The sequence below is a fragment of the Oryzias latipes genome, chromosome 3, assembly GCF_002234675.1.
Source record: "Oryzias latipes chromosome 3, ASM223467v1".
Classification (NCBI taxonomy): Eukaryota; Metazoa; Chordata; class Actinopteri; order Beloniformes; family Adrianichthyidae; genus Oryzias; species Oryzias latipes.
In genome coordinates, this window is record NC_019861.2 from 23,475,824 (window position 1) to 23,501,907 (window position 26,084).

Sequence of the window (26,084 nt, forward strand, 5' to 3'; positions counted from 1 at the left end):
GTGGCTTTTAAAGGGCTTTGCTAACTCAGACTAGCTTTTGTTGTTCTTAGCAGCAGATGAATGGAGCTCATTTCTGTGAGGACTGTATTCTGCAGTATGCAGATCTCAAAATGAAACTGTCCTTTTTATTTTTAATAGAACGTTAACCACGAACTACCACGATTGGCATGTGATTGCAAACAAACGAGCATCTTGATTTTACTTTTTCTCTTCAATTACTTGATGAATTGACAGAGCTTCTCTTCTTATACTTAGCTAAAGCTGCATCCAGTTTGCATAAAAAGATGCACCCATTCAATCCCTACTGTCAGCACAGCCTTTTAAAGACAAGTTTAAGGTTTTATGGGGATTTGGGGGAGATTTAGAACATGGTGACACATTTTTTTAGCCTGTAACTAGAGTTAATCTATAAAAAAATGTTTAGCTGAAAATTAATACACCCACTGTCTACTATGCTAAGCTCCAGTCATCCTTTAGCCCTTGTGCTGTCCTATGGGGTCCAGATGGGATCCTTACATTGACATGTTCTCCCTACCATGACAAAGGTGGATAAAGGTGGAAAGATTTCATGTAATCCATGGACACCAGTGAACATCACAAATCATTGAAGAAAAAAGGTTCAGAGCACTGTCTAGTGGGTCTATATGACCCAACTCCCAATGTTAAAGTGCCTATGATAGCACAAGGGTTAAACTTGACAAAGAAAAGGATGTCACTTGAAAGTCAGATTACAAACAGACACATAAAACTGGCCCAGTTTCTAAGTTTTAGTGTTTTGTCAAGTGTAATGTCAGTGTCTGGAACAAAGAGAGTCTTAGCAAAATTTCTTTATTAAAAAACTAAATAAAAACTAAAATTGACTAATGCATTTTCTGCAATACTTTACTCCGTTTAGGATCACTTGCAGACAGACAACTATGAATGCTCACACTTGATCTTAAGAGTCTCCAATTTATCTCTGTTTTGGGACATTTTAGCAGTGTGCTAACCACTCAAGCACCCACCACCAATGGTGCATTTGAAAACAGAAAACAAGTAAAACCCCAAATGCACCACGTCATTAGTACATGTTAAGTGGCTATGCAATGAGCAATAATGTATTTCCTCAGCTATTTCTCCAATCACCAGGATCATTTTCAAGCTCCCATATGATGTGAAAATTTAAATTTCACAAGAAAATATGTATACTAAAAGTGATGTTTTATATTTCCTGTTACACTTTACTAGTACCCCTGTAAATATAAGAGTAAATGTTTAAGTTTATGCACATACAGCACATTGTAATAAAACCACCTCCATTTGTTTTATTTGTAAATCTGCCATTTTAATGTTTGGCCAAGTGAAGATGACATATGCGTTCTAAGCAAACAATTCCAGTTTCCACTTTTTGATATGTACAGTTTCATTATAGTTTTTCAGGTTGACAAAATGAACATTTAAACATTTGCAATTCTATGTACATCTTCCTCTGAGACTACATGAGAGAGAATGCACAACCTCGTCTGTCAGCACAGCTCAAAACTGCACCAGGTTTACGTACAGTGAAGCGATGCAAAACAACACATGACACACAGAATCTCCACAACAGGGACTATATTTACACAACATAAAGTATTGCTGTTTCTCCACATATCATTGCATTCACCTCCAGACCACCTCGTTTTGTGTTGAAAAGTAGCATTGGAATTTTGGTTTCTCTCTGTTAAACTGTACAAAATAAAATAAAAAGTCTGAAATGCTACTTAAGTCTGCATCTTTAAACATCTTTTAACTCTCCTCAGTGCAAATTAGATACAATCTGGCCACCAAAAGCGAGAAAATCCAAGCAGTTTGCCTCACTAAATCCCACAAAGATGTATATTTAAAGCTTATTTCTGAATCCAGAATGTAATTGTGACATTTGCAGAACAAGATTATTTTTCTATTCTGTTCAGTTTTGAGCTGAAAATCCATTGGAATCTGCTTACTGTTCTCCAGTGGGTAACTGTTTACATCTGATCTGAAGGTTGCAGCAGTGGTAGGTTCCATATTGCATTTTAAATACTTTATTTTAAAAAGATGACAAAACGTACAATAAACTATATTGCATTTGGAATGATAAAAGTCGGCAGCAGTGGACATGAATTTCGGAGCGCAACCCTTTGGTTTTGTGTTTACATTTCTGTGAACACGCTCGACCTCATTGAAAAGTCCTAAAACTGACTGAAGGAAAAACAGAACAGATTGCCATGAAAATGTGCGTTTGTTTGTACATTATACAACATAGTATGTCTGCAGAATGTCTAACTATTGCTGGAATTTATTTTGTTGAGCTAAATGTAGTAAGCTGTTTCATGTGGATGTCTTTTGTGGCACTGAATCTTTTTTTTCCTCCAACTTGTATTTCTTACAGCTACGACGACTGTACAACTCAAGGCAGCATAAATTCATCTGTGTACGTTCCACAGTGTGTATTGCACAAAAGCCCTCACATTTGCAAAGAGATGCAAACATTATGTTCTTGGTTAGCAGTTGCAGAGGGGGCAAAAGTTATATTGAGAGAATATGTGTATAAAACAGACGAGTAATTGCAGTAAGTACTTGAAGTCTGCAACCAGCACTGAGGAAAACTGCTGAGAACCCGATTGCTTTCAGCCACTGTGATTTCAGTTTTGCTCTCTTAAAGGTCAAGCAAAGTAAAATACTCAATTCAAATTCACATGTTTAACTGAGGCCAGTTCTGGTTCTACAGTCTGTTAGATGATTTTCAATTACTCAGTTGTGCTTTTTTATATGAAGAGTTCTTTCCCTTTGTCTAGGACTTTTTTTGTTAAAATTAAGATTTGCTTAAATTATTGCTTCTCCATAGGATCTGACGAGGAGTTTAGACTCCTCAGTTTATTCATTCCTCTCCTCTGCGCCAAACTGGAAGACTGTACAGGTTCCAGCACTGGGGCAGGAGCGCAGCGACTCAGGGCCGAGTAGGTGGCAGACAGAGCCCCCTGGTGGATGAGAGAAGAAACTACATGAATGTGATCTGGTCTATAGAGGGAGACTGTGCCCCCTGCTGGACCAAGTCAGGTACATAACACAGAAGTACATTTCACTGTAACTTAAACCTTAAAAAACAACTTTTTAATTTTATTCCTCTTTTTTATTTACAACAAAAATATTTTTGTAAAACATTTCTCTGTCAAATTTAGTAGAATACTTGAAATGATACACACATCTCGTTGATTATTATTGTATTAATAATTCTACACACAAAACAAATTCAGTAAAAGGGTCTGACCTTGACGTTAACCGCATTCTGTCTGGTAAGTGCTGTGTCAGTTAGCTGGTTTCGCTCTACAACCCAGGGATGTCGAAGAACCTGACGAAATATAATTTCTGTTAAATCTAAAATTTTCATGCTGACAAGCGTGAAACCTTTCACTGTGTCAAGGACAGAGACGGGTTTTACGAGTTAATAAATCAGCTGATCTTCAAAAGGTAGTGCATTCGTACTACAGAAAAAAAATGCTTCAATTTGTGGTGTGGATTGATGGAACGGGTTGGATGAAGGTTTAGAACAAAGCAAAAGTTTACATGTATTCAAAAAAAAACTACAAGATGTCACTGATGAAACTTCACAAGGCTAGAAATGATCAATAAAAACAAATAAGCAAATGTCTCTTCTGCAGAGGTTCTAAACAGAAGGTAATGTAATTGGTTTGAGAAATAAAAACTAAATAGAATTATAAGGTAATACAACGTAAGGTGTTGTAAAAAGGGGTGGGATCATAACTTTTTTTTTTTACCCACTCCATTTCAAGCACACTGTTTTAAAAAAAATCTGTTTATTTTAAACTCTTGTGTTTATTAATAATATTTATAACAACTATTATTAATTTTTCTTGTTACGAAATTTAAAGAAAAATGCAGACAGTGTTATTTTGGTGTTTGTTTATAACTAATAGTCCTTATGGATTCTTGATACTTTAATTAATGAATAAAGGTGTTTGCTTTGATTATTTCAAAATTTGTGTGTGTGTGTATATATATAAAATATATAAAAATATATATATAAAATATATAAAAGTATATATATAAAATATATAAAAATAAAATTTAACTTTTCTTTAACTTCTAGTTCTTTTTTGTTTTTTTCCGGTTTGCAGCATAAACTCAAGAACATTTGTCTCTCTAGAAATCTGCTGAATTTTTCTTTATTTAATGCAGTTCTTGCTGTTCTCTGCTCATGTTTGTACACAGGTGTACTTATGATGGATTGTGTACCTGTGTGCTTAAATGAATAGAATCTTTTAACTAGGCTTGGGCAAAGCTTAATGTTAATGTTTTTAAATGAAAATACAGTTGTATCTTCCCAACTTGTAAAATACAAAATGATATGCTCAAAACAAAGACAAATCACTTATTATTCCTTCCTGCTCTGTATCAGCAAATGAGACATAATTTATTACAATACAATTTTTTCTTTCTTGCTAATGATTAAGTGTCCTAGTCTAGGCACCACCTGACTGCTGCCTCACGTATCAAGCTATTAGTTATGTTATATTGGAACGATGTCTAAACCTGAGGACCACCTCACTTTTTTCTGATTGTAACCAGGGGGCCTTCCTTCTTTGGAAAAAAAAAAAAAGTTTGCAGGCCTTCCTTTTTCAAAGTTCTACTGCTGTCATAAGAAAACTGTACCTGTGGGGCTGTTAAACGCTGGTGAGGATCCACATGAAGCATCTTTATCACTATGTCCTGTTAAACATAGGCAGAATTTTATAATAAGATGCCAGCAATTGTCAATCATCAATCATTATTGTTATAAAGCTTAAAGATGTCACCTTGGCAGCATCTGACACAAAATCCCAGTTCCCTTCTGTGATGGTGACTCTCCCACTGCCAATCTTAGCCAGAATCTCATCTGCTGTGTCATTAGGACTGCTGGCAAATGGGCTGAAACTGAAAAGAAGAATAAACAAGTAGAAAGAACTTTAATCTGTGGTCAATATGTTAAAACAAAGTGGAAGTGGATTTCAAAGAAACACTTAGAGAAACGCATCTCTGATTTATGACTGCAGATTTTGCAGCCTCTGCAGTGGAGGCTATAAAAAGCAGTGACCTTTAGTTTGACACTGAGACAGAACATAATGTCTCTTTGCCTTGCCTGCCACATCACCACAGGGAGTTTATTCAGGAGTCAGCAGAAGTGGCGTTAGTGGGGATGTTTGCAGAAAAAGGGAATATTACATATAGCTTACATAGCGACTCAGAAAGCAATTTGCTACAAGTGCTGGAGATTTTCTATGCGTTAAACTGTAATTTTACCCGGCTATCATGGTGTAGAGCAGGATCCCCAAGCTCCATATGTCACAGGCAGCATCATACCCCTGCTTCCGCAGAACCTGCATGGACACACGCACAGTTTTTTGAACATTTTGTGTAAATATTGGATAAAATATGAGTGATTTCATGTTAGGAGCATACATTCTGACATACTTCAGGGGCCATAAACGTGGCTGTGTAACACGGCGTCATCAACAAGCCGTTTTCAGCTCTTAGTTGTCTTGCAAAACCAAAATCACATATCCTGATGCTTTCTGGGAGGCCGCTGTCATCAGCATAGCGAATGTTACTGGGTTTAAGATCTCGATGTACGACCTAGAAGACAGATGGGTATCCAAGGTTAACAGGCCATATTTATATGTTTAATACATATTCTGATATTCTTACCCCCTGTGAGTGTAAGTACTCCACAGTTTTGGCCAGTGTGCAGATGATGTCCGAAGCATCTTTTTCTGTGAAGTTGGGCAGAGTCAGAACTCTGTCCAGCAGCTGCTCTCCTCTCAGTAAATCCTGAACTAAATAAACATTGTGGCCATCATCAAACATCTACAGATCCAAAGAAAACAACAGACATGAGAAATGCACTCTAAGCAGCCTTTAAAAAACAAAAAAAAAACAAGTGGAACTGAAATATAAATACAAAAATGAGCCAAATTCAACCATCTATCTAATGTTTGACCCTCATGCCTGTTACACTTACTTCTCTCAGAGTGATGATATTCTGATGTTGGCCATATCTCAAAAGAATTTCAATCTCCTCTGATGGATCTCGCCTCGTTTTGTCAACAATCTGATAGAAAACAGAAAAAAACAAAGTAAAAAATGTATCCAACAAAAGAATGTTAGTATATCTGGGTCTTAATCAATCCAGTATTTCCCATTATCCATTTACTGACATGCCAAAATGTGAAATGTGAAAATTTTGATTTGCCATTGTTGTAATATGACAATAAATGGAAAAAGAAAGTTAAGAATTTTCATACCACAGACAGTTATTTTTAGATTTCATAATTGACAAAATGTAAAAAAAACACCACATTAATTTTCTTTATCCTGGAACGCGCCATCATTCTTGATTTATGATAGGGAATGACTTTAGTACCTTTACTGAATACTCCACAGCTGTAATTCTGTGCAAACATCTTCTGCGGACAGAAGTTCCCACCGATTCGGCTTCTTCCTTCAACTCGTAAACATCTTTGAAGGCACAGTCCCCGTGCAGCCGCTGTTAGAGGTCACACACACAAAAATAAGAACATAATCTTAAGTCTGAGAAACTAGTCTGCTAACTGTCTACAGTTTAAAAAGGAGGACTTACACTTTGTGAGAGAGTGGAAGCAAACTTTAATGGATTTAGCTTCAGCCAAGACAACTACATTGTCTTGGCGGTTCATCTGTCATCAGCAAATAACCATAAGAATCTGTTTTTTCTAATCTTTGATTTTCATAAAGTTGGATGACTTAAATTAACATGTTTATTAGGCGAAAGAGTAAAACTATGTTAACTTTTTAAGTCTGGACATAAATTTGAAGAACAGCAGTTGTCAAAGTAGTAAATGATAGTAAATTACCCCTAAACTTTTATGACTTTAGTAGCTTTAAAAAAAACATTAGTCATTAAGATGTATGTAAACTGATCAAAGATTGGCTACTGTAGATTTGCCTTTTCTTAAAATGTTTTCTTAGGATTTCTTTAGGATTCATGTTTGAACCAATAAAAGTCTGATGTTTGACAAAATGAGAATTTGTTTTTGATTTTAAATAAATATTCTTTTACCACAGGTGGAAGTGGAAATAGGGTGTTAGATCTTTTAGTAAAAGGTTCTTACCAGTGAACTGGGGTTAATGTTTGCCCCCTGACAAGTTGGTGTTATCGGGGCAACACTGGCCTCCTGACTTTGATTAGTTGCAACAAAACTGAAGCCACGGAACAGCTGGTGTGTGTTTGCACTGGGAGGGATGCCAGGAGAATCTGGAAAATTGAAACACATAAAAATACCATTTAATTTCAACTAACTTCTTTCTAACCATCATTTAATGTTTCTCAATACTTTCCATGAAGTGATACTACAGGTGTATTTTCTGGTTGTTGGTACCTGTTGGAGTTCTTGAAGTGAATTCTGGGTCAAAGTGAAAAGTGTCTTCAGGTCTTCCTACGCTTGGCTTGAATGGCGGCCGCACTTCTTTCCTGTACAACTTCTGCAGAAGAAGACAACAGCAAAGATGAACATTTGACCCACAAAATGAACATGAAAATATACAGGTGTAACCCTTGTGCTATCCTAGGCACTTTAACATTGGGAGTTGGGTCATCTAGACCCACTAGACAGTGCGCTGAACCTTTTTTCTTCAATGATTTGTGATCTTCACTGTTGTCCATGGGTTACATGAAATCTTTCCACCTTTATCCACCTTTGTCATGGTAGGGAGAACACGTCAATGTAAGGGTGGGGTCATAGGATAGCACAAGGGTTATGAGCAAATTTATAACTAAAGTAAAAATGGTAAAACTGTTGTCTTTATTTTTGTGTAGATTCTCATTCAGCCAGGTGGACTCCATCAAAGTAGTAAGTAACAAACACAGTCAACTGGACTTGGTTCATCTTTAAAATATTTGATTCCTTCCTACGTTTACAATTGTTTAAACCATCCTTTCCCTCTGGCTAAGATAAAAGCATCCCTATCCTCTGATAGTCTATCTTCGGGGTGAACCAGTTTTGGTCTCAAAGTCTTTAACAGTTTGAAATAGACCAGGATGTTATCCTGGCCAAAGATTCTTTTGAGTTTCTAGGACAGTTTTGAGATGTACAGGATTACAATGTTTGCTGTGGGAACCACTGAAGGGATATGCTGAAAGGAGAATAACAACAACAACAACGTTATAGCTTTTTTGCTTTTGATTGTGACGAAGTAGCGTCACAGGTTGCAGGACAGAGCCTGAACATGAGCCTTAGTTGTTTGTTTTTTTCTCTTTTCTCCCAGCCCAGTAACAGTTTATAGTTTTGTGGGACAAATCATTCACATTTCATGTTTTGTTTAATTCTAAGGGTGCACACTTGGTTTTAAACAGAATCTCCCTCACCATCAAAGTTTCCGCCACCAACAGCCAAACCAGAGCAATCAGCATTTATATTTGTTTGGATAATTGGCCTGTGGGAGGGGCTAAGCCTTTATAAGGGGTGAACTTTTCTCAGTTGAGGGAGAGCAGGTCCTGGTCCAGACAGGCAAAGAGAATGGTATCCCACAATTCCTTGCGGTGCCGATCTAACAGCAGCACCAAAGTTATGCCGACTTAATCGAATTAATTTGAATGAAAGTAAAATAACCGTCTGATAACTACGTTTTATGTTTAAGCTGACTTGACTAAAGAAAATAATTAAGTTAGATCAATGTAAAAAAGTTTATTTTTCCAACATCCATACGCGGTCTTATCACCCTCTCATGGTAGAAAAAGTATTATTTGAGCTTCTTCATCCACTAAATCATCTTCAAATGGACACGCCATGCTGCTTCAACTCTCTGAAAACAAACTAACCTTCAATTAAACCTGCACCAGACCAGGTTATGTTCAGAGCATGAGTTGCTATGGCAACTTGACATACCCTGAAACATACCTCCATTTTTGGAACCGAACGCTGAGATTATCCGCTTCCTTAGCCACAAACCTACTGTGGGAGCTAGTATAACCTGCTTTCTGGAATACACCCATGTTCTCCCGGGTGAACTTGATAGCATTAATTATCAGATCCTTGTATAATCATCTAGCTCCTGGATTTCGATATTTACCTAGGTGTCATCTACAAATTGGAACCAGTGGCTGGAGGTAGAACCTGGGAATGACAACAGTTCCTTTCCTCCATGTACAGTTTGGCCTAAATGGGGGGAAACCGGGGAGCCATGTCGTTTTCTGTAGAATTGCTTTCTGAACAGGAAATCTGTAGTGTACTTCCAGTAATTGGCAGATGTGGTCCGAAGTATGTTTTTTGTGTAATAAGCCAACTCCAGTTGACCGCTTTTTTTTTGTTACACTCTCTTCATTGTTACAACGAACATCAGTGGTTCCACAACAATTACCTAAAGCACTCTAAACATACCAGCAGAAATCTCACAAACACACATATACACTCTGATGTTCAAAAATAATCATAGTCAAGGATAAGCAGCAATTCAGTTTTCCTGATGATGTGTGACAAGCATCTACTTTAACTATGTTCAAGTTCAGACTAAAAACCTCTAGATTAGTGTATGACAGCTAAAGTCTTATCTGCCCACTTCTAGACTTGTTGAATATATTAGTATATTTTTGCTAATGTTTTACTTGCATTTGTTGCCAATGTGCTTTACTTTAGCCTTTTTTCAGTAAAGTACTTTGAACTACTTTGTAAATTAATTCTGCAGTATAATTTTGTTTTATTATAACACAGCGTAGATCTTATTTGTTTGCATATTGTTAAACTTCAAACAATGCAATAAAATACAAATACACAGGATTACTGAGTATGGCCTGCAGGGGGGTATTCCAGGAAGCATGTTTAAACTACCCTGACTTTAACCCTGAACTCTGCCTGAAATCCGCATGAACTTGCTTATTCTGGGTACCTCTGTTCCTAAAAACCGGACATGAATTGGCGTAATTACGCTCGACTTGGTAACCCTGGGTTAATGCACGTGCACGTCAAGTACATAAGGACATTCTCAATAGATCGCCGGTTTCCGGAGTCACCATGGAAACGCGTGGTGTTAAAAAGAGAGCGCTACACGTGAGACGGAGTCGGAGATTTTAATGACGGCGTATGGAGATTATAAGACCATAAAAAAAGTAATACGGCTGCATCAGCAAAAGAAAGAGTTTCTGCTTGTAGTAGAAGAACAGACAAAGTAAACGCACGAGTTTCTGATCTTATTTCCATTTTCCTTGTGACGCATATATATAAAACTTATTTTTGCAACCTTAAATGAATTACTTCTATTGGTAACAAGTAATTGAGTTAAATTTATTCAACCTAATTTCTTACGTCTATAAAACTTAATTAGTGTTTATACAACTCTAATTTACATATTTATCAAACTAAATGTCTATTAATCTATCTTATCTTAATTTTTTATAATTCTTGAACTCACATATGTCTAAGTTAGAGCCGGCAGATAACTCATTTTTATAACGATAAAAAGATTGAAACAATATGTGCAAAATGCATACATTCATTTAGGAATTTTCCAACATTGTCAAAACATTACTTGAATGTAGGGGTGCTATATAAACGTATCATCCTCTCCCTCCCTCTCACTCATGGTGCAGACACTTAAGCATAGTAGGACAAAATAACTCGGCAAAACACAGTAAAACAGCTAAACAACTAAACACATTTGGTCAAAAAGCCACACTTAAACCCAAATCCGTCGAGACAGGCAAAGGATTGGTATCCCAGAATCCCTTGCGGTGCCGATCTAACAGCAGCACCAAAGTTACACCTACTTAATGGAATTAATTTGAATGAAAGTAAGATAACTGTCTCAAAACTATGTGTTATTTTTAAACTAACTTAACAAAAAAATGATTTATCTTAACTGAAGCAAATAATTAAGTTAGATCAACAATGTAAAAAAGTTTATTTTTCCAACATCCATATGTGGTGTTATCACCCTCTCACGGTGGAAAAAGTATTATCTGAGCTTCTTCATCAACTAAATTATCTTCAAATGGACAGGGCATGCTGCTTCACCTCTCTGAAAACAAACTAACCTTCAACTAAACCTGCACCAGACCAGGTTATGTTCAGAGCATGAGTTGCCATGGCAACTTGACATACCCTGAAACATACCTCCATTTCTGGAACCGAAAACTGAGGTTATCCGCTCAAACCTACCGTGGGAGCTAGCATAACCTGCTTTCTGTAATACCCCCCAGGTGTCTCTAAAGCATAGTCTTTTGCTCTGTAGCTGTAGAGAAACATTTTAGATTTTCACTATTAATAACTATAATTATCTTAGAACATCACTGGTCAAATGCCACAAACAAAACAGGGGACGCACTCTGTTTGATAAGAATATGAGGTATTCAACTGAGATAGGGTGGAGGATAAGCCTCTTACTGATGGTACACATTAATTACAAATGGAAAATGGAAAGGGCGTGTCACGCAGGGAGTGAACAGTGCTGGCTGGGGGTGAGAGGATGGGAAAATTAGTGTGCCTTGAGCAGAGAATAGTTATGAATGCAAACACTCTTCTTTGTATCATCTGTATACAAGTAAAATATTCAACAGCTGAATTTGCTGTTCATTAGAGATATGCAGGACCATGAGTACAACAAAGTATTTGTACTGCTCGTAGCTTCATAGAGGTTTATGAAAATGACCATTGACCTTAATCATTTTGGATTGTGCATGAGTAGTTTTTAAAGACTATTATTTTCATTCCATTTCCTAAATTGTCCTGACAGCAATTAAAACATGTTTGTGGATATCTTTTGTTTAACCCTTGTTACAAAGGGTTAGCTGTCAGGCATACAGTGAGGTGCTACACTTTAGTGACTGATCATCATCTAGTATTATGACCTCTGTAAATCCAGGGTTTTGGTCAAATGTTCACATACATATCCAAAAATAAGCCTTAAAAGTGGGATGTGGTCAGAGGGGCATCTTATTTCCACTCTACAAATGAAAAAAAGTGCATTTCATTCCCCAATAAAATTAGTGCACGGAATTGCAACACATAAAAAAAGCAACTCCAATGATGGTGTTTTTAACATTTTCTCATGATAGGAGACACGTGTAACCCTTGTGCTATCCTAGGCACTTTACCATTGGGAATTGGGTCATCTAGACCCACTAGACAGTGCGCTGAACTTTTTTTCTTCAATGATTTGTGATCTTCACTGGTGTCCATATCTTTCCACCTTTATCCACCTTTGTCATGGTAGGAATAACACGTCAAAGTAAGGGTGGGGTCATCTTAGATAGCACAAGGGTTAAAGGAGTAGTAGTCAGTGTAAGAGAAATAGGCTTAATGAAAAGAAAAGCATAAGTAAGACATCTGTAAGTGGTAGTAGTATCATAATTTGGAGTTGATTTGCTGCATTTTATTACATCTTAGAGACAGACAGAGTAATCAATTTGCTGCTTCACATGGGCTACCACCTACAGCCCCCAAAAAAACAAAAACAAAAACAAAACAGTGTACTCAATATGTGTTAAAACCAGACAAGAAAATAATAACAATAATAATAATTAATAATTAAGAACTAGAAGGAGATGCATTTCCAGAAGAAAATGCTGGGTTGAATGCAATATTGCTGAATGAAAATGAAACTTAAAGGGTAATAATTGGCACAGAAAAATTTTAATAAAGAAATGATCAAAGTTGACCATAAATGAAGTGAAAACAGCTAAATAACAAAAAATATATTTCTGGTAAAACGCGAACACCGGGTATCGAACCAGCAAGCTTCTGAACCACAGACAGAAGCAAAGGTTTTCAAGGATTCCCCATGTATTTCAATCGAGGCAAAATCCTGGAATATCTTAAAGTTCAAGGATTTGAAGGAGCAAAAGTCATTGCTGGAAAAGGCTTAATGAGCTGAACATTTGAATAGTTGAATGGTTAAAATAGCTGAAATATTGTTTAAGGAGTAAAGTGGCATTAATGGCGGGCGATACAATAATAAAGAAAGAAAGAAAGAGAAACAGGAAAACAATTGATTGAATGCTTTATAACATTCAACCAATACTACTACTAATAATAAATGTGAATAAAACATCCATCATTTCACCATTTACAATAAGAGGTCCCATCCCGGTTTAATGTTTCTGAGCCACGTTTAACATTTTCATGGCATGTTTATTGCACACTTACTTTACAAACTCAGAGAAATGATCTCATGTTTCCTGTGTTGTACACTAAATTTAGACAAAAAAAATTGTGTTTTGTTTTGGATCAAGGAACCAAAGTCTTGACCTGAAGCTCACATGGAAGGAATCAGTGCAATAATGTACTAGGGCAGGGCTGTAGACTTATAATGAATTATAATTTTGGTGAAGGTAAATTTTACAGGAAGGGGAAATACTTAAAGCTTTGCATCATTTTCTCAGAAAACAAATAAGTGGTAAATATAAATGTTTTCTCTCACTTCCTTTTGGCTTTCCACTTTAGTTTTAGCACTTTTAGAATTAAATTATGCAATCACAGTATTTTACAAGTTTCCCAACAAATGACTTCACTTAAAATTGTCTTTGGTTCATTTACTTTCTTGTAGAAAATTACACAAATTCATCTCACTGGAGCAAAGATCACATTTATGTCAGAGCTTTTAACTGATTAAAATACCTCGGACATGCTTTTCTGATCAGCTGTCCTTAGAGAAGTTATTATTACAAAAGATAACAGTAGAAATATTTTACTTCATTTTACAGTTATACTTCTCTTGAATACTGAGGTTTATTTAAAACACATTGGGACATCAGATTGTATGTTTTTGCGATTTCCATGTGATTTACTGTTAGTATAAACAATACAACAGTAACAATATCAAGCTGTCAATGCTGAACAATGATAGCACAGGCCTTTGGGGACATGCCTTTGGCATAAAGTTTAAACATTACCCAAGTTTCTAAATGAGGGCCTAGGATGGAGCAATGCACTGTAACCAAGTCCACCTTAGATATTACAGCATGTTGACATTTCAGAAAATTGAAGTTTTTCAATCAGTCATCAGGTTTGATTTATAATTATGAATAGTAATAATAACAAAAAAAGATAAACACATAAAAGTTTATTTTGTCTTAAAAGAACACAAGTTTGCACATTCAAATCCATTGTATGTGCAGATGACACATGCCATTGTTTTTGCTCCTGTCATAAAAAGAACAAACTAGCAATCAAAGTGTATCATACAAACAGTCCATCACGTAAAAATAAATATTCTTGCACTTACTTTCCAGTCTATCGAAGCAAAAAAACGATGTCTTTTTATTTCTTCAATTCCGTCTGGTCCTGCACCTATCAGTCACACAGATGACAAAAATATTTGTTCATTTTTAAATATCAAGGAATTCTAAAAGCACCTTTGATGTATAATGTGCATAATTATATATAACGACACGGCTTAAATTGCAGACAGCAGCCAATTTCATACCCTCCTTTTCTCAAACTGACGCCAACTTGTCAGAAAATGAGGATTACAGACCCATCGTGTACATTTTTCCTTAGAGCTCTTTGCAAACACAGCAAATGCCAACTCCTTTGAACATAAACTATTAAGCAATTCTTACCTTTATGTAATACTGCGTAACAGCTGTTGTAGTTTTAGTTACAATACTGGCAATAGAACTTCTATATGTGACATGCTAAAGAAAAATATAAGACGTAAAAGCTTTTTAGAAACCCTGGGAGATCTCAGATTTCAAAGTTTCTCGGCAATGGATCAATAGTGAATATAGACATAAGAACAAAAATAGAATGTAACTCCATATCATAAGTTTAAAGGACCTGTAAAAGTCTTTCATAACAAATGCAATCTAAACAAGAAGCAAGGTGAACTAAACAGAGATGAAACTCAACAAGCAGTGCTTGAGCACCTGGCAGGGCCTGACATTGATGTTTGCATTCCAACACTATGATCTACAGATTTGCAACTTATATTGTAGGCTCTATAAAGTTTGTGGACAGCACATTTTCTCAAATATGATCAGTTATTGTGAAACTTCTTTGATACTGAAGTAATGAAACCAAACATAAAATTACTAAAGAAGTGAATTGGAATCACACATAAACAGTTCAACATTAGAATAATAAAACATTTATATATTTTTAATTGTTGAAGTTACAGTGAATGACTAGAGGAAATCAAAATATGGTGTTTTGGCTACAGCACGCGCAGATCTCCATTTGAATGGACAGAAGAACGCTTCAGTTTATGAACTGAATCAACTTTTTCATCAGGTAAATTGTTTAACTATAATGGTTTCCTTTTTATATGTAAACATTCCCTCTAGGCCTGTTAACGCTTGTATAACGTACCGAGCCGGTTAGTAGGGTTCCTCTTGAAAAGTGCTCTTAGTAAACTCTGCACCTCTGGACTGAGGAACTGTGGCATTCCCAGCTTTGCCCTAAAAAGACATAAAGGCACCAGAATTTCATGAATGTGAACACAATTAACAATAGCTCTATTTTTTTTTTATTCGTTCAGTTAGAGATATGTACTTTTCATAAAGGTTACAAGCAAGTGAAATGCATCCAGTGGGGAAACAGTAAAAATGAAAGGAATATATCTTTTTTAGTTAACAGTTATAGTTTTTGGTAACAGGTACACAGTTGCAGCACACTAAGCAAAGAAAAACAAAAATAAGATAAACTGTCCCGTGTTTTCAAATGTAAAACAATACAAACCATATCCTGATAAAACATTTCTAAATGTTAACTTATTCTTACTTTAGGATGAGCGCCATGGTTTCTTTTCTGTCTTTTCCTTGAAACGGCAAAGATCCTGTCAACATTTCAAACTGAAACAGAACCAAATACTGAGAAGACGTCAGATGATACATTAGCAAGCACAATCTAATTAACAACAATATTCACCCATCTGTTAGGGTCTTAGGAAAGGACACTGTGATGTGGAACTTTATCTGATGCTGGTGTACTATTATTTGTTTTTCAGTGGATAAAATAGGGATGTGAAGCTTTATCATAGGATCTTCTCATTAAAATGTATAGTTTTTACTGCTAATAAAAAAACTGAGACAAAATATTCTAGTTGGATTATGAAACCGACATGTTCATTAAAGGCGTCAAAACACTGTGCGAGTAAAATACTCTTTTAGGATTAAACTGCTCTCACCATGAGGACCCCAAATGACCACCAGTCAGCACTTTGTGTGTGCCCTCGTCTGTTCACGACTTCAGGAGCCATGTACTCGATTGTACCACAGAAGGAATATGCTCTTTTATCGTGATCTATAGCTTCCTTGCTAAGTCCAAAGTCTGTACAGAGATTTAGAAAACAAAGTTAAAAATACAGACAAAAAAGATTAAAAAAAAATAGATTTGCAATGTTCGCTTTCAAGTGGATTGACCGGTAATCTTAATGTGTCCTTCTTCATCCAGAAGAATGCTGCAAGAAGAAAAAAAAAGACAATGTAACATGACCTCAACAATAAAAAAGACTTGCTAAAACATGTAAATGAAGAAAACAAATGTAATACTTTTCTGGTTTGAGGTCCCTGTAGATGATCCCCAGGCTGTGAAGATGGTCCAAAGCCAGGGCCAGCTCTGCAAGGTAAAACTTCACATCCTCCTCTGTAAACATGACCTAAACAAAGAAAAAGACATTTACTTCTTATTATTTTATGTCAGAAATAATGTCTAACAAGAGTCTTCTTCTGGTTGGACTTTTTCTTATTAGAACTCTGCCCAAAACTTTAATAATTCATAAATGTTCTTATCTTTATAGAAACTTATTTTAAGTAGATTGGAAGGCAAAAGAAAAGTGTGCATATGTTAAAAACTGTCGTGAAAGTAATTATTTAAACCTTTTTATTTAATTTAATATATTTTTAAGGGTGTCAGGAAGGGCGTCCGGGGAAAAGCTCTGCCAAACCACCTGTGCTAATCAGTGAAAGCTGATTTTTGACAGTTTTGACCCCTGACGGAATGTGCTGACACACTGTAAACCCGGATAGTCAAATGAGCTCAAAAGTTTTATAATCACTGAACTCAAAAGTAACAAACAAGTTGAGTCAGCTTAAAACCTATAAGCCGATTCAACTTTTGCCACAGTTATATGTTTATTGGACTAAAACATTTTGAGTAAATGAAACCTTGGAGTCAAAACTTATGAGTAATGAGACGTGATGACGTCATAACGTACGCCCATGAACGTGAACTCAGCCACAGAAGTCTTCAAGATGGCGGAGGTCTGATGCGAGTGTCAGCTGGCCCAAGTTGATAACGCACATACGTCTAGGTAAGTCGTATTATTTTATTTTTTATTATATTTTATGACTTTCGCCTCTGTATTATATATTTTTTACTTCTTTTGATGTTTCTTCTAGTATATCCTTTGTATTCATGACGTGCTCCATGAGTTTGTATATCTTCGAATATTTGTTCTGAATTAAACAATTATGTATGTTTTGCAGTATCATGTCACCAGAGAATTATTGCTTGTGGTTAAAAGAAGTTGTGGGGGCAAAGTTTCAAGTTTTACGTTTACCGAGTTGGTTGGCGCACATTTTAAATTATCTAACCGTTACTAGCTAACCGTTACTACTAGCTAACCGCTAGCTAGCTCCGGCAGAGCGGCTGCCACAGCCACATATACGACTCGGTGGGAATTGCCTTTTTTTTCTACTACTTTTTACCATAGGCTCTGTGATTTGGTAATTGTTTTTTTTTTTGTGTAACTTGTATTTCACGTAGTAACCTAATAAATGCAAATGTGGGCTAAGCTAGCTGCCTTACGCTAACATGTTCTCGTATCTTCTTCAGTGAACCGGCGGTGCGTTTGAAAAATAAGAGCGTAGGTAAGTTTTGATTGTAAAAAACATGGCTGCAATATCTAAGACACGAGCGGCTCTCAGTCCAATGAATCCTCCGGCTTTGGAGAACATTTGACCTTATTGACCAATTAAACTAATCATAAATAAGTAAAAATGTCAAAGCTACCTTAATGTTATGTAGCAGTTATAACTTTGTCCTGAATTGGGCTCGAGTTAAAGTACTAAATGTATCATAAAGTTTGCTTAATACTCAAAAACTGTATTTTGGCCACTGGTTTGGTTGTGATTTGTGTTTCACAATCATGTCAAATATTTTAAAATAACTTTTTTGTCTCTTCCTAAAACATCCTCTATGTCATTCTAGCTAATGCACAAGTATTTAAAAAATATTAATATAAATCATAGATTACATATTGTGGACATAGTATTGAGGCTATTGTGAAATGCAGCGGTTTTTCCAAGCTACCAGTAGCTTGAAAAAGCTTTAAAATGTGTTTAACATTTGTACATTTTTTTGTAGATGTGAGCTGAGTTTCATCGCATCACAAATGTCAACCTGGAAAAACAGTTTTATTTTGACCTGGAGAGACAGACGCAGAGGATGCTGATCTTTTTGAGACAGAAGGCAGCACGAACCGGAAGGCTCTATGCGACATTCTGCACCTCTATGATAAACAGGTGAGGTGTAACTGCATGGCATGATCAACATTATGCATTAGTATAGCTAAAAGACGGGAATGACTTGGATCGGTTCATATGAATTACTGAGCGTTTCTAATAAAGTGAATGACTGTAAATGTTTACTTCATTGGAGAAAAAATCATCAACGTTGATCCCAATGCATTTGTAAATATGAATTTAATGTCATCTTATGTTTGGTGTATTTTTTGAAATAACTGTACAATTTTAAGATTATTAAAAAGACTAGATGAACTGAACTGAGCCAGACCAAAGGGTGCAGTCATTTGATATATGTTTGCCATATTAATTTGTCTTTGTCTCTATGCAGCAAGAGCAGACTGCTGATGTCAAATGTACTTCTGTCCTGTACTGGCTTCTAATATACAAACGTGAGGAGGACCCACAGTTTTTCAAAGTTTGGAATGTAAGTACTTTATGACGGATAATGTTTTATTCACTATATAGTACCAGTGACAGTGTGCTGGTTAATACTCCAGCTGTGTGGGTAATACAACTTAACCAGAAAGTCGTACCAAAGCAATGTTGTGAGGCAAAGCACATAGTCTCCTAAAATATTGCAGCTCATCTGTGCTCCTGTACCTGACCGTGGACCTCGACTCTGGCTCGTCTGGGGCCCACAGCCGTCCCCTATTTCATCTGGATGACGCCAATCTGCTGGACTTTAAAAATGCAGTTGTTGAACTAGAAAATGTAATTCTTCTCAAAGAGTTCTGGTACATCGCCTGTCCGTCCTGGGGAGGATTTTTTTTTAATTTTATTTTTATAAAGGAGTTTTTACTAACGGTGTAAGAGGGTCTAATGGCAGGGATGCCCAGTTTAGTTTAGTCTGTTTAGTTTAGTTTAGCCAATACCTAATGTATTATGATTTCATGTTCTTGTACAATTGTCGTTGTGAAGCCCATGGAGACGACTTTTATTGTGACATAGGACTATATAAATAAATTTGAACTGAATCTTTGCTCTTAAGTTGCATTGGCAAGAAGGTGACATTCTTTCCAGCAGGTTGTGTCATTTTTATGGAGACGTTCTGTGCTGTAGTTGAAAAACTGCCCCATAACAGAGACACAACCTGGTGGAGAGTAACGAGTGCTAACTGTGAGAGCATGACATCAGGAAAGAGTTCCAGAGGGTGAATACTAGGTAAGAAGCCGGGGCAGATGGAATTCCTGGACGTGTCCTGAAAGGTGCTGACCATCTAACACAAGCTGAGAGTTATGTTGGTGAAACTGGTTAGGTGGAGGGAGGGGTGAATAAATGTGATCCTGTTTTCAGATTGTCATGTTACAAAAGCTTTTGTTTGTTTTTTTGTGTACAGTGCCTTATGGAATCATGATGATTCTTACAAATAGTCTTATTTTGATTTCATTATATTTTGTATTATATAAGCTCTGTTCTTCCAGATCCTTTTCAAGCAATAAATCAAGCTCTACATGACTTTAGTTAAAGATCACTGTATTGAATTAAGCAAATGTGATATAAGTGACGTTTTTGTTTTATTTTCTGTCTTTTTAATCAATGCATTTTATCATTTCTGTAATGAGTTTGATAAATATGTGTAAATTCTTTATTGCTTTGACTACAATGATTGAAATCATTAATTTAAATCAACTTTAATAATTTTCCTGATGTGTAATTTCTGACCTTCTCTTAAAATGTCAATTTCAGGTTGTAGTTTTGGCATAAAGTTTTCTTCCCTCAAGCGATCAATTCTTTCTTTAATACTACACTTTTTTTTCATTTGCAGATTAAAGAGTCACCAGAGGCAGACATCAGCAGCACCTCTGTTGGCATTCTGACCGTCAGCAACAACAATACAAGTTCAGTGCATTTCTGTCCGCTCAGTACAGCAGTTGTGGTGGAAGATGAGCTTGTGGTAGGCGACATTCCCAAATGGGTATTTTTTTGAGCGCTAATGTTTGTAGGGAAAGGGCAGCCTAAGAAAATACAGTTTTATGTGGGAAAAGTGTAAAAAAAAAAAAAAGGCTGATATACAATTTTTGCTTTTCTTGAAATGAATGCTCTTTTTTATAAAGTTGTATAAAGAAATGGTGTAAAAAAGATTAGAGCTCATTTTTTTTCTTTTCTTGAAGACTGATTTTTTTTTCCTTTTTTTTTATGGCTTGTGCACTTTTTCTTAACACAAATTGTGCAGTGTTTTCCTTTTTTCTTGTACCACAAGTTGTTCAAATGTACTTGTGTAAGGTGGTTTAAAAATAAACTTGCAATTAAAATTCTGCCTCAGTTTTTCTTTTGTAAGAATGGTCCTGACTAAGAAGGACAAATAAGACTAGTTTAGACTTCAAATGATTAATTTTGAGTTGAGATATATTAAAGTTTTTTAGTTAATTAACTAATGTATTAAGGTTCAATACAAACAAAATATTCTAGTTCATTAAAGTAAGAATGTTTAAGTTAGTTAAATAAAAAGTTATAGTTTAATTTTAGTTAAATAGTTTTATTTTACTCAACTCAAAGATTTTAAGTTCTAGTAACTTATACTTTTTAAGTAGGTCAACTTAAAAATTATTATGTAATCTGTTTCCTCAAAAATTTTGAGTTCACTGAACTTATTCGGGTTTACAGTGCAGGTAAACATAAGTTTAAAAATAATTTTAAAAATTATGTTTCTGTTTTATTGCCCTTGTTCAATGATTTCTTATTAAAGTCATGTATAGGAATATTCATATTTGGCATTCGGTTTCCTTTGTGTTCAGTTTAGCTCCATCTTAGTGTTTTTGTTGAGGTTTTTCCATTCAGTTCTGTTCATGATCTCCACAGTTGGTGTCTATTCTATTCTCCTTCAGTAAGTCTCATGAGCCTCAGCTGTTTTTTTCCCTTCATTTTAGTCTTACTTGGCAGTAATTTCTACTGCTTAGGATTCCACTGAAGTTATTTCACTTGTGTCCCTCAGTTCCTGTGTTTGACTTTAGCGTTTATAGTTTATTTTTTAGTCATTCTGCTTGTGCAGTGCATTTTGCAATAAAGAACATTAAATTTCTATCCACTTTTCCTGATCTCCTTCATTTATTTTCCTTTCATTCACTCTAATACACTAGAATGAAGTTAGATGTATGTTTTTATATTCATATGCTTTTTGTTTGGTTGCTTGTTTATTTAATTTCTAAGTATAGAGACAAACGTACTTCTTTGGACAGACGAGTGAAAAGGTCTCCTCCTCTGAGAAAGTCCAGGATCAGATAAAGCTTTCCTTCTGTCTGAAAAGCTGAAAGAAAATACAAATATTACAAGACAAACTCAATCAAATTATCTTTTCATTACTGTACAGGGACCTTTTTGCATTTTGTGTTGTTCTTGGGTAAATTGTATTACCGGTAATTTCTCTGAAGGTGTGGAAACTAGTAAAAAAAAACAAAAAACATATTTTCTAACTTGAAGCATTCACTCTACGTATATAAACAAAGCAATTTTGTGATTGCTCTGTGTAAAAAATTCAAAGCGTTTCCACTGGAAGTGGACTGGAATGATGGTTTGATCATTTTTTGATGCCATCGTGAGTGTTTTGTTCGCTGTGATGGCACTTGGTCGTTTCCACTGTATATTAAAGTAAACCCACCATGTCTCAATCCAAATGGTATTTAACAATATCGACATAATCAATTTATTTCATTTTGAAACGATTTTATGATGGGGTAGGTTAATTTGATTAATAACTTGCCTCAGACAGATCAATCTGGTTGAATCTTAGGAATAGAAATTTATTAATCTATTAAGTCAATTGTTACACCTCTAGTTTTTTTGTTTCATTTGTAAGAGTTCCGATGTGAGTCTTTCTAAGTTTGTATGCCATATGTAGAAAAAAGACAGAGACATAAGGATAGAATGGTAGAGGAAAATAAAATGATGTATAGAAATAGAAAGACACAGATATACAAATCACAGCAAATGTTAATATTAATAAATTGCATACATACCATAGTGGAGTTTGACTATAAACGGATGATTCACTTCAGCTAGAATGTCTCTTTCCATCTTAGATCTTACACGATCCCGAACTAAAAAGAAAATAAATACACTATTAAATTATTTAAAAGGTTTTTAAAAAAATCATTTTAGCTTGTAGTATATTCATTTCAGTTCAATTCAATTTTATTTATGTAGCAAAATATTTCAACAATAGTCGTCTCAATAGGCTTCATACAATTAATTGTATAAGAACATGAAATCAGTCATATAATATAATGGGTAATGGCTAAACTAAACTAATATATTGTAAACTAGTATACAGTATAAGGATGGATCAGTGGTCAAAGGCCTCTAATACTAAATAGAATACCATGGACTCATATCAGAGACAACGTCAAAAGTAGAACTTTTTTTTTAGAAAAATCGGTAAAGTAAACTATATATTTAAAAAGTAGTTCAAAGAATTCAAATGCTGTACTATAAATGTAAAACAACACAAAAGTGCATACCACATTAGAGTATCTAGCCATTATTTACTTTAATACTACCTCAATCAACGTACATTCTTTAGATGTCATTTACAACAGTTGATGTTGCTTTGTTCTCTGCTGCCCCTACATGACCAATCTACCAACAGTTAGATTGGTTTTCACCATCAGTCAGAAGATGGTATTGTTATTTACTGTTCATTTTTAAATGCATTAATTTTAAGTTTCCTCCATATTTAAAACAGTATCTTGTCCCCTTCAACTCACAACATTATCTCAGTCACACCTTCTTGTCCCCAGATTTCATAGAAAACCTGGAAAATATGTCTTTTGTGTTCGTGCCCCCGGGGAATGGCATAACCTTCCCACTTCAGTACACTCATGAACATCTTTACCATTATTTAAGAGAGCTCTCTCAGCACACTAACAGGTTATTTGCACTTGTTTTCATATTTCATATCAGTGTCTAGTTTCCCTAATTTGTATCTTAAACTGCACTTTTGTTTGTCAGTTATACTACTATATACTCTCTCCACTTTTCAGTTGCTATCTGCTTAACCCTTGTGCTATCTTAGATGACCCCACCCTTATATTGATGTGTTCTCCCTACCATGACAAAGGTGGAAATATTTCATGTAATCTATGGTCACCAGTGAAGATCACAAATCATTGAAGAAAAAAGGTTCAGAGCACTGTCTAGTGGGTCTAGATGACCCAACTCCCAACGTTAAAGTGCCTAGGATAGCACAAGGGTTACAAGGAGGAACCCCTCAAAAATAAGATGTACCATCTCAAGGGGCTGATCCTCCCATTGCTTAATAAACAATTAAATCAATTTGCAAATATACAAATGTGACATAAAAGCACACTTTCTGACAAAGTCTCTTAACAGATTTTTCACACTACTTCACATAATTTACATAAATCCACTAGACAGTAAAAATAATGTTAATATTTTCAAAGTTTAAATGGTTCTTATTCATTTCCAGGAAAAAAAAAAAAACATATTCAACAACTAATAATTATAAAATTCTAGGTCAAAGAAACATAATTTACTCTAATTAGACCTTTAACATTGGGCTACTGAGTATTTGGTACACACATCACAGCAGCATCTGTCCCCTTAACAGAGCAATACATTGCAACTCTTCCCGCTCTGGGGTGCAGGTTAAGAGGATTAAGGCTTGTACGAGTAAACCTGATGATCACATGACATCTGACCCTGCTTTAACAGTACTCATGGTTTACATTAATCCCAGTGGATGGGAAACTGTTCATCTGAACAGAAAGAACAAACTAACCTGTTTTGCACCAAATCTCACAGAATGTGGGACAAACGTGAGAAAATCTGTCATGAACATGTCTGCTTTTTCACAGGAAATAAGTTATTTCAGTTATCAGTAATTACTATTAAACACAATTTACTCTGCAGATTTGGATTTTCAGATGTGTCTCTAGAGGTCAGCAAATATGTGTAATTTTTTTCCCAGTCAACATCAAGAATCTTAGTATGAATCTAATCTGTTTCCATTTAAAAAAATACAAACATTTTGTATATATTTTTTTATCTTTACCTTTCAATGTGGCTTTCTTCAACACCTTCATGGCGTATAGCTGTCCTCTGTCCGCCCCCCTTATCTTTCTAACCAGGAAAACCTGAAAAGCACCAAAACATTCTGAGAGAAAATTCTTGTTGATCAAAAAATTTAATTGAAATTTATAATAGGCATAAAAACAATTAACCCCGTAACACCTGAATTTGTTTCCAGCTATGAAAAAAAAATCTAAGCAGCTTACATTGGTGTAAACAGCAAATAACAGGAGCTCTCCTGTCCAAACAAAAACAAGATCTGGTGTCTCATACCGCTGTTTAATCTTTAGTAGGTTACTAGACTAGGTCACATGTCAGGTGCTGTTGCATCATAAAGCACAATAACATGAACACTGTCATCGTGAAGAGACAGCTATGACTTAAATGGAGCCAATATGCCAAGTTGCATAAACATGCCATCCGGGTCATGTCGTGACTTGCTCTTTTTTGCTTCCAGCTCTATAAACCAGTTCCAGGTCTAACCTGCAAAGGCTCCGTCTCCAGCCCGTGCTGACCTGTAATCTACGGTAACAAGACAAAGCACCTCTACTATTTAAATAAGATTAGTGAGTTATGTGGCTTGTTTAGGCGTGGTAGCTAATCTACATTAGTAACGGTAGATCACTGGCAACAGCAAACACAAAAAAAAACTTCAAATCAAAAAAAGATTTTTTAAATATCCACTTTGTGGTCCCTTTTTGGGTTTTGGTCAGTAAGAAACCGGTCCAAATGGCTCTTTTAGTGTCAAAGGTTACAGACCCCTGGTTTCAGTTTAGGCAAATTTTAACATTGTGACAGGAGATTGTAGTTTCTTAGGCCAATTGGTTAGTAAAAAACACCTAACATACTTGATGAAAAAAAAAGTCTAAACCATTGAAGGCATACATACTTATAAACGAAATGCTTAAAAAGGCTGGAGGAAAAAAAACATACTTTCTAGCAACAAATTTTCATAGCTCACTTCACTGTATGTTGGAAAGCTCATACATAGTAGCAGAAAATTTAAAGGCAAAGTGAGAATGAAAAGTTTGCATCCATGTTTATCTCAATTTCAAGAGGACCCTGTCTCCTTATGATGAACCAATTGTTGTCAGAAATATTTTCTCTATTAGTGGCAAAAATTCAGAGTTTTGGTAAGTTTTGCTACCTTTCCATAAGAGCCTTGTCCCAGCACCTTCAGAAGCTGGAACTGAGAAGGATCTGCTTTTTCACAACCTTCCTTCACATGGTGGCTGATGTCAATCTCCTTGAGTAAACTCTCATCCTAAAAATAAAAGCACACATTTTTATCAACAACTGTAAAGATAATGACAGAAAACAAAACAGTCAAACTCCAGTAACTTAAGTAACTTAAAAGTTGGAGATCTAATTAGAACAATTAACATGATCCCATGTTTAAAAAATCCTTTCCCTGAACCAAACAGACTACTTTTGCAAGGAAAACATTAGATGACCTTTCCAAGAAAAGATCTACAGTTAAAATATACATAATTCTCTGCCAATGCACATAGAACATTTTGGCTGAGTTTACTAAATGCTATCTGTTTGCAACAAATTTGTCGAAGAC

General features: G+C 35.5%; 1 protein-coding gene and 1 long non-coding RNA gene across 3 annotated transcripts in view; one reads left to right on the top strand and one right to left on the bottom strand.

Moving 5' to 3' along the window:
* Positions 1-1,284: 1,284 nt before the first annotated feature.
* The window catches only part of LOC101163402 (ribosomal protein S6 kinase alpha-2-like), a 29,469-nt gene continuing 4,669 nt past the window's right edge, over positions 1,285-26,084 (bottom strand). Inside the window, exons 2-22 of one of the 2 annotated variants that reach the window (XM_023953527.1) lie at positions 25,665-25,781; positions 24,501-24,582; positions 22,447-22,527; positions 21,658-21,737; positions 16,517-16,623; positions 16,388-16,425; positions 16,153-16,295; positions 15,747-15,817; positions 15,336-15,424; positions 14,251-14,315; positions 7,416-7,518; positions 7,149-7,291; positions 6,422-6,544; positions 6,020-6,109; positions 5,707-5,865; positions 5,461-5,634; positions 5,302-5,378; positions 4,818-4,935; positions 4,675-4,731; positions 3,272-3,352; positions 1,285-2,981 (exon numbers count right to left, since the gene is read on the bottom strand). In XM_023953527.1, coding sequence (XP_023809295.1) covers positions 2,832-2,981; positions 3,272-3,352; positions 4,675-4,731; positions 4,818-4,935; positions 5,302-5,378; positions 5,461-5,634; positions 5,707-5,865; positions 6,020-6,109; positions 6,422-6,544; positions 7,149-7,291; positions 7,416-7,518; positions 14,251-14,315; positions 15,336-15,424; positions 15,747-15,817; positions 16,153-16,295; positions 16,388-16,425; positions 16,517-16,623; positions 21,658-21,737; positions 22,447-22,527; positions 24,501-24,582; positions 25,665-25,781 — 2,148 coding nt within the window. In that variant the 3' untranslated portion in view covers positions 1,285-2,831. The remainder of the gene's footprint in view (positions 2,982-3,271; positions 3,353-4,674; positions 4,732-4,817; positions 4,936-5,301; positions 5,379-5,460; positions 5,635-5,706; positions 5,866-6,019; positions 6,110-6,421; positions 6,545-7,148; positions 7,292-7,415; positions 7,519-14,250; positions 14,316-15,335; positions 15,425-15,746; positions 15,818-16,152; positions 16,296-16,387; positions 16,426-16,516; positions 16,624-21,657; positions 21,738-22,446; positions 22,528-24,500; positions 24,583-25,664; positions 25,782-26,084) is intronic. The other variant, XM_023953528.1, reaches the window with a different exon arrangement.
* LOC111947152 lies at positions 16,767-20,495 on the top strand. Its single transcript, XR_002872976.1, has 5 exons — positions 16,767-17,277; positions 17,802-17,836; positions 18,333-18,490; positions 18,822-18,917; positions 20,259-20,495. It is a non-coding gene; the product is annotated as an uncharacterized LOC111947152 (long non-coding RNA).